At 32.9% G+C, this 9,483-nt stretch overlaps 1 protein-coding gene across 5 annotated transcripts in view; it reads right to left on the minus strand.

The window, feature by feature from the left end:
* Positions 1–2,807: 2,807 nt before the first annotated feature.
* Positions 2,808–9,483, minus strand: part of LOC118744786 (putative polypeptide N-acetylgalactosaminyltransferase 9) — a 438,912-nt gene continuing 432,236 nt past the window's right edge. For all 5 annotated transcript variants that reach the window (XM_036478111.1, XM_036478107.1, XM_036478109.1 and 2 more), the window contains 2 exons: positions 8,067–8,174; positions 2,808–3,975 (listed from right to left, as the gene is read on the minus strand). In XM_036478111.1, the coding sequence (XP_036334004.1) occupies positions 3,814–3,975; positions 8,067–8,174 (270 nt within the window). In that variant the 3' untranslated portion in view covers positions 2,808–3,813. The remainder of the gene's footprint in view (positions 3,976–8,066; positions 8,175–9,483) is intronic.

Raw genomic sequence — 9,483 nt, forward strand, 5'->3', positions numbered from 1 at the left:
ATGAGACAATAGGGGGATTCTCGAATTCATGCAAAGCCTTTGCATTGTTCGTGGATTGCAAAACTTTCCCATAGGATAAGCGGTTTTTACTGAGCAATCCGTGCACTGTGCAAGGCTTTGCAAAACTTCGCGAATACCCCTATTTTTGCAAAATTTTTTTGTCTGGTTATGACCAACACCTTTCTATTAAGCAAACATTAGATAGGCAATATTATATTTTTTCAGGAATACAGATAAAGCTCTCTGGCTTTCACTGCCTCATACATGCATATATTGATTTTGAAATAAAAAACTACTTGTAAAATTGAAGAAATCTAATAAAAAAAAACTACATACTTTCCTAGAAAAAAAATATTTGTATGTAAATGATACAAAAAAAAAATTTGTGCGAAAAATTTATTTATTTTAAGCAGAGCTAAATTATTTCATAAAACAATAATTATAATCATATAAATTCTTGATAAACTAATTTTGGCAAGATATATATAACTTAAAAATAATATTTTTTTTAACAAACTTATTAGCATCACACATGCACAAATGAATTTGTGAACGAAAAATACGTATATGTAATCAATAATTTTTGCCTTGTCAATTAATTAAAATTAAAGAAGCAATAAAATTTATAGACTAATAAATTAAAAATTAACAAGATTGTTTTCATAAAGATATTGGGATGCTTTTAAAACAAAAATTTCTTCGCATCGACTTATGTTAATACATTTTTGCCAAAAATGCAGGATTTTCAAAAATTTTTTTCTGCTGAAGTATAACTTTGATATGATATAATTTATAGTATACATACATTCTTTTTTCTAATGATAACTTAACGTTAGAAATATTAATACCTAATTTAAACAATTTAGAATTTTCAATATTTTTTTAAATTTTTTTACTTAAAGTTTTAATCACATATAAAAAAATTTAATTAGTTTTTCTAAGGTCCGTTTTCTGAAGTAGGTTGTAAAATTTATCTGCCCCTTAAACAGAACTTTTGTTTGTGTTTGAAGTGCAGAGAAATGTTAAAACCTACTTGAGAAAACGGCACTAAAGAACTAAATTGTTTTCAGTACTATTTTTTTAAATTTTTACTTGGGTTTGCCAGAAAAAATAATATGACTAACAAAAGAAAGTTTTTATGAAAACAATTACATTCAATCGAAAAATTAAACATTTTAGAAAAATTCTAATTTGGTCAAACACTATATTTTCTTAACTGGAACATGCTAATTTTTTGGTGTGAACAATTTTTGTTTACTCAGTTTGTGCAGAAAAAAGCTATTTAGGGGATTCGCTCCATCCGAAAAGCTAAAAAAGTTTAAATTGAATTTCATAAGAATAAAATCCGTACATATATAAAAGAATACTTTGTATATTTTTTATACATAAAGGAATTGAAAAGAAAAACCTTAAAAAAAGTTTCAAGGCAATAAATATTGAACCTAAAATTTTTTTACACTTACCATTTTAATTTTTTTTTTTACGAGCATATAGAAAGTATATACATACGTATAATGATTAAGTTTCCTATACTTTTAATTAAAAAATTAAATACAGGAATGTTCCATCTTATTGGTATCACTAACCACACACTAAAACCGATTCTTTTTTAGTGTTGATGAACGCTGAATTTTAGTTTTTCTTTTTCTAAGAAAATATGAAATAAAAAAAGCAAATAATATTTTAATAGAGAATCTTTTAATGAAATTAAGAATTCATAAAATACAAAAAAGTTCAAAAGCCAAAGGATTCAACCTAAAAAGAACTTCTCCGCATATATTAAGTCGAAAGTCGGTTAAAGGATTATTTGAGATATGGCACTCAAAAACGTGTTTGTTTAGATAAAAGATTTAAGTATTTAAATTAGAGGACCAAGGCTTGAAGTAGTCGGTTCATGGATCGAGCGGACGTCAGCCCATTGGGCATCTCTGTTGAACAGACTTTAGAAGTAGGCATAGGGTGATCAATGGAAAGCTCGCAGGTTGCGCTAATTCCTCGGAGGCAGCCTGTTTAAGCGAGGGTTGCAGTGCTAACTACTTTCTGGAAAATTTTTAAATTTATTAAAGATTTATACTTCTTTCAAGAAGTAAAAAACGTTTGACTTGAATTTCAGCGCTCACCACTTTTCACAAATTCACTACAATAAAAAATGAAAATATATATATTTTTTTTCTGGTCACACTTGTCTTGCGTTGCTTGGCTTGCAAGCTTGTTAACTTACTTACAAATTCCTAGTCTTCTTTTACAAAATTTGATATTTCATTTTAAATGCAGCGTTACTGACTTAATGCTTATGATCTGTTTTTCTACACTTGACTTAAAAATTATTTCTTTATATTTCTTTTATTACATTTTATATTTTATTATAGCCACTACAACTTGACTAAACACTCTGTTTTTTTCTTAATATTTTATTACTATGCTAAACTATTACACTAAATTCTTATTTTATTTAAGTTTAATTTTATTACATACAAACTTTATAAATAAATATTTTTACTCATCATCAGCTGATATTTTTTTGTTTTATATTACAATACAGACTACACATATTTTTTATTGCCTACTTCATCTTTATTTTAGACTTAAGCCTACTGTACAACAGTCGTTCATTTTTGCAGTATGTGTTTATATGTGTAACGCAAGCATGTACGAGTACATATGCACATTAGGACGGGTCACTTTTTATTTTATTTTTAACTATGCGAGTATCGCATTGAAGTATTCTACCTGTAATTCTAAGCAAATTAGCTGAAGAAATCATGGGTCTAAAATCAATTAAGAGTTTTCCGAAGTACGAAAATAAGTTTCTAAGTAAATGGTGAAAATTTTCACTGTTGCGCCCACTAGTGGAAGTTTTAAGAAAAAGATAAGTGCCGAAATTGATTCTTCATCCCAAAAACCTCCTTAAAGCAAATTTTTATACAAAATTGAAGCATTTACGACACCACAGCAAAATGCTTAGGAAAATACACCTATTTTCGCAATTTGGCAAGCTCGAAATTGATTTTGGAGCCATGGTTGCTTCGGTAAATTTGCTTGGAATTAAATGTTAACTACTTCTGTGCGACATCCGCATAGTCAAAAAAAAAAAAATCAATTTCCATACAAATTGACCCGCCCTAATGTATCTACATACACTGCCGGCGCTACATGGGACTTTTATGTGGAAATATTTTTCAGTTCGAACGGAAGCTTAAAGATTATCTGCGTGTGTGTGTTTGAGTGTTGTTGTAAGTACTTTCGCAATATCCTTTTACCTGGAGATGCCAGCTTTAACACGGGCCAGACATGTTACAAGTGCACACACATACAAATGTCTGCATAAATTCGCATTTTCCACCACAAATTGTTAAGCGTAAGCTTAAATTTCTCTTCATGTTAGTGGTTTTGTATGTATGTATGTATTTATATGTGTGCATACGCTTGGCTATAACTGGCTGCAATTTCACATTTAAAGTCATGGATAATTGTGGCCATATTGTGCTTGAGTTGTTATCCGTTGCTGCCGCTGGATGCGCTATGCTATCACTCGCGCCAGTCGTTGCACTTCAGTTGCGCGCTATTTCGTGGTTGTTGTTGTTGTTGTAGTTGGTACTGACCTCGTCGGCTACTTCCGTATCTCATTTGTTGCAGCACTTTATGTTGTATATATCCGTGTTGTTAATTGTAGTGGTTGTTGTTGTCTTAATTTTTGTTTTGTTGTTACAGTAATTTTTGTTGTTACAGTTGTGTATGTCCTGTGCGTAATTTATGCTATTTTCGTCGCTTGTGCGTCGGCAATAAAACCGTGCCATCGGCATAAAAGTAACCTCACAATTTCGATGGATCGTAATTTTCGAGCTTCCATTGTTGTCGCAGTTGATTCGAATCGCACTCTTCCATGAGCACTTTGTCTTTCTTCTCCGAAATGGCTAAACACTTGTCGGACGGACCGTGTCGTATTTGATGATTTTGCTGATTGTATTTCCAGAACTGCAAAAAATGTGGAGAGAGAGAGAGAAAGGCAGTGCGTGAGATGAGAAATATTGGCAATAAGTAATACTAAGTAGGCTGTAATTATTCTCATATGTGACCTGGTCTACGAAACGGGAGCTTACGTGCGAAAACTAGTTTTCTGTGAAAAAGCTGTTAAAAGTAAGCAACTCGTTTCGTCAGTTTCTCATTATCTCGTTAATTGTTCTCCGCGCCGGACGACCAGTAAGTGTTGTTGTTGGTCCAGTAAGTGTTGTTGTTGGTCGGAATATTATTATAGTTCATCGTGTAAATAAATTATATTTTGTCGTATTTTTACTCTTCTTTCTCTACATTTTTAGTACACTTCTAAGCAAGTTAGGATTTTCTGCTTTTCACCACGTGAAAAAGCATCTCATCTTCCATCCGAATCAACCAAAAAGTGAAAGTTTATTTTTTGACACCTAAGCCCCCTTTCCGTAGACCAGGTCACATATATTGTCGTTATCGAGCCTGCTTTGTAAATACGCATGTATACAAGAGTGGTTCAAGTTTTGTATCAGAAGAAAAAAAAATGTCATCGAAAAAAACGTGGCATCCCCTTTATTTTTTCCCCTTTTGGTATACGTAAATTCTATAGCAACTTCCAATTTTCTACTGTAAGCAAAACAGGGTGCTCAAGGACCTTGAAATGCGCTACTGAATCCCTTTGAAGTTTAAAAAAAATTGGTGATTTTTTATATAAAGCGACTGTTGCCATGACAACCGAAGATTGAGTATTTTTCAGCTAATTCAAATTTGAAGTGTTCTTAGGTTGCTTAACCAACTGTTTGGTTAATATATGTACAAAATACTTCTAGAGCAAAACGTAAACATTTCATGAGCATCCTCTAAATTTATACTTAGAAACTTAGAAGTTTGGTGCCAGCAATTTTTTTTAAAGAGGAAAAATTTTGGTAAGGGCCCCGAAACTTATTTCGGATTTTTTTTTTACCACCTTAATGTACATGCTGATCGATATAATTCACGATATATCAAATTGATGTATTTGTATTCCTGTATTTATCGAGTTTTTCATCGATATTTTAAACGAAACATAATAATACATATTTCAATTTAGATAATTTTAAATGCCTATTGCTGTCGATATATATATCGATACATGTTCCGGTAACACAATACGGATATTTCAAAATATTGTTTTTTATACACATATTGTTGCCGATGTATTTATAGTTAGATTTTCGTTACATTTATCGACATACATATCTATCGATATTATTGTTGATATATAGCATTTTATTAACTAAACCTACAAAAGGGTGTGCCTGCCTCTGACAGCTTATTATGTCTCAGGGTTAAGTTTGCTTGGCCCACCGATAAGATCTCAAATAAATCAACCTTAGGCTTCGCTGCCTGTACCGAAATGTCAATTAAAATGACTGGGAGGAGTCGAATACTCGTTTTTTCATCCTCGAGTAAAATTTCTCTGGTTTGCATTAAAAAAAATGTGGAAAAATCTGTGAACTTACGCTAGAGTACCTATAATATTGAAATATCCTGTTGCTTAAATGCTGGTGTTAAACCTAAATTCCGCTTTCGTTTGAGGAACTGGCAATGTTATCAGCTGTTTCTTTTTGAACCAAACGAGGGCTAAGCAAATGGATTTTCGTAATCTTAAACTGGGAGGTAGATGAAATCCTTATTGGTATTCGATGAATTTGATTTATTGGATTCTGCCAGCAAGTAGTTTGGCGAAGAAATATGCTAGGCCCTACACTTTTAAAAAAAAAATCGTTCTGCTCTACAGCCAAAGGCAAGGTGGATTTTTGATCAAGACGGAAGTTAACAAGGCAGAGGCATAGTGCTCCATTGTTCGTGCCCGCTGTGAGTGAATGCTAATAAGAGGCACATTCTCCTAACATTTTTACAAAGAGAAAATCAAGGCATCAATGAAAATTGGCTTGGTACAACAGTGTCACCTCCACTATTTCTGCCGGATTGGCGAAGAAGCCGGCTTATCGACACTGAAAGTGGTGAATTGATTCTTAGTTCGCTGTGATAATGTCGACTAGAAGTCTTGCCGCAGATCTGTTAAGTTTTAGAAGGTCTGCCGTATTTTGCCTATTTAATCGTGGAAAAATAATTTTTTAACGTCTATGGTCTATTCACTTATATTTTCTAAAATACTTAAGGTATCACTAAACTGTGGTGATATACAGCTGCCTGCCTCATTTGTTGGCATCTCATGGGGATACCTGGCCAACTCATCCAATGCCTCGCTTTCTTCTATATTTCCTGTTCGGTAATCCAACAAAGAGTGACTTTGAGATGGCTCAGTACTGCCAACGCCGCTGATATTCCAGTACAAATCCCCAATTTAATTACTTTGGATAATATTGCCAGCTGGGACCGTTATATTTAGTAGCATAAATCTCAGCTTAGAAGTCACTGTAGTCGTTTTTATACGCAAATATTAACTAAGTTATAGATACTCCTAGTAGAGACCAGCGCCGTTTCCCTGCTCTATCCTTGTACCATTAATGTAAACGGATATATGCTGTATGTATTATCGTCTACCATTGCACTATGGGCAATTTGATCTTTTTTTGTGGCAAAAAGTCGTTTTTCATACTTACAAAAATAAACTTTTAGCACTTGGTATTTGATAAAGAAAACTTCAAATCAAATAGCGGTGTCTTATCAGGTGGTCAAAATCGTTATCTGCGATTGAAATATTGGAATCGATTACTTATTTATGTGTTTTTTAGCTATTTTCAAACTAAAATATTTAAGTTATTTATCTAAAAAATTAACAAAAATATAGAAAAAAAATTAAGTACTTTTAACTGGTAGTTTTTTGATAAGTTTTATTTTTTTAGGGAAAAACTTTTAACCCTTTGTCTACCGGTCGGGTCCAATGGACCTGAATGAGATTTTATTGTGTTCCCATATCAAGTTTTGATGCTTGTGAGTTCGGTAACTCCTTCACTTTGCTTATTTCCATATATTCTACAGTTTTTTGATCATGTAAATTTGTTTAAATAATTAGTATTTGTATTGTTAATATAGCGGGAAGTATGTTGGGCCCACGTTTATAATTACGTAGGGACCCATTTGCCCGAATGGTAGGTAATGCTAGTTTTTCCGCGGTAGACAAAAGGGTTAAGAAAAATTAAATTTGGAAAAGAGTTTAAAATTTTAGACTTATAGCCACTGTATAAATAGTTTTGATAACTATTCAAACTTTTTCAATAAAACCATACATAAATTAAAAAGTGACCCCTTCGGTCGTCAAGGGTTAATGTTTTTTTTTTGCAAAAATGTGCCAATCAATTAAAATTTGTTTTTTTTTTCAATAATCTTCTAGTTGCCACAAATTACCCATTGTGCAATGATGGGTTTTCATTCCATTCTCCAATGGTAGGAACCCCTATAGGTATTCCCGTGTTGAAGCCTCCAGCCCTCTTTATTTTTTATTTTACTACTTATATATAAACTCTCAAGTATTTATAAACAATTAAATGTGCCATTCTATTAACCTATTTCCACCCAACGCTTAACTGTAGTTAAGAGCTCAGATAAGTTACAATAATTTTAACAATAGGTGATCGGCAAAGTTTTTTTCTTAATTTTTGTTTTTTCCACTCGTTTGCTGGCACTACTTCGAGTTGTAATCTGTTTTTTCCAATAGGCATAAACTGTCATTAAGGCTCTGTGCTAATGTTCTATAAACAACCTATTTTCACTAACTTAGAAAATTTACTATTTAGCTTTAATAGTACTAAAGTTATAAACAAGTTTATATTTAAGCCTATACACAGTTCTTTGGTCACAAATCGAGATTTGAGGGGGCCTATTGAAAATTCTGAGCATGCAGTTTTTCTTAACTTTACCAGATGTACATATAACATTTTTTTTCGTCACATAGTATAATTTCTCGTCTTAAATTTGCCTTACTAATTACAGCGTTCAATATTTTTCCAATTCGCGAGTCATACTCGAAACAAAAGGCAACCATTCAGCAATTTTTCGCTTTAACCAATCATTCATGCAGTCCTCCATTCACATACCACTTTGGCGGCCAGCAGCATAAACTTTTTGAGGCTTACCTGATTTCCTTTGGAACCGTGACATGGATACAGTATCACATCGTGGCCAGCATAATCAAGACAGGCTTCATCGCGTCGTATTTCACCCGCTTTGCTGAGCATCCAATACTGTAGAGACGCGTGCAAAACGCGTAAGTGAGTGTGTGTGCGTACATGTGTGTAGTTGGTTTGTCATGCGGCGAACGCGCGGCATATGTCGTTTGCAGAAGCATTCGTTGGATTTGATGGGTCGTATGGTTGGTTGTTTTGCAAGTTGGTTGGTGGGTTTGGTGAGTTGGTTGGTGGTCGACATACGACATAGATGTACGAGGAGTAATGATGATTTCGTAGCAGCAACCATTCAACATTAATGCCAGTGACAAGAGCAGCAGCGGAAGCAGCAACAGCAGAAGCATTCATTCAAAGCACATCCCAAGCGGCAAGTTGGTGGAAAATAAAATATTGGAAACATTTCGTTAGTGGAGTGGTAATAAAAAATGGCGCAAACGGAATGCGTGCGTAAAATAATAAAAAAATGTGCAATGAGTAAAAAAGTATAAATCGAAAGAGAAATGAAGAGCAAATGAAAGGAAAATTATTTATGAAAGAAAGAAGTATAAAAAAGTATAAAAAGTGGCGAAATAAAAATGGCAAATGGCAAATGGAAAACCGGCAAGCGTATGAATGATATGTAAAAAAAAAGAAGAAATATATAAAAGTAGCTAAAGGTGATTGTGTGTTGCAAATGCATAAGTATGCGTATGGAAATATGTATGTTTGCACTCTGTAGCAGTTTCAGTCGGATACTGAAGCTTCTGTGGCATTCAACATTAAGTCGGTGAATGCTATGTATATGTCTGAGTGTAGTTGAAGTAATATTTTTGGAAGTTTGTGTGTAAGTGTATATGTATGTGTGTAAGCTAGTAGTATTTGTGGTAGTAAAGCTTGCCTTAATTTATATTAATCTATGGATATATATAGCGTATGTATGTATGTACTGCGAATGCTACTTCAATAAGAATTCGTTAATGTGAAAACGAATTAATATGCACATACAGATGTATGCTGCGTGAATGCATGCCGCAAATATGTTCGTATGATGATAATTCTTTTTGCCATTCTGTTGGGAATTGGCAATTTGAATGCTGGTTAAAATTATCATTACTTTTTACAAGTGCGGATGCACACACAGAGATGTATAGAAATGCTTGATTGTAATACTTATAAAGTTGTATCTCAAAATGATGCAGTCAATGCACTGAATTGAATTTTAAGTGTAATAGCGAATAAAATGCAAATTCATATACAATTATGATACTAAAAAAAAGATATACCTATTTATACGTGAATGTAGTTGCATAGCTACATTTTTTAGCGAAATTTAAATCTTTTTTACCCGCTTGTTATTATCAACTTTTTTAAATTTTATTCACTACCA

This window comes from Rhagoletis pomonella, unplaced genomic scaffold (assembly GCF_013731165.1).
Source record: "Rhagoletis pomonella isolate Grant_MI unplaced genomic scaffold, Rhpom_1.0 Rhpom_scaffold_00008, whole genome shotgun sequence".
Classification (NCBI taxonomy): domain Eukaryota; kingdom Metazoa; phylum Arthropoda; class Insecta; order Diptera; family Tephritidae; genus Rhagoletis; species Rhagoletis pomonella.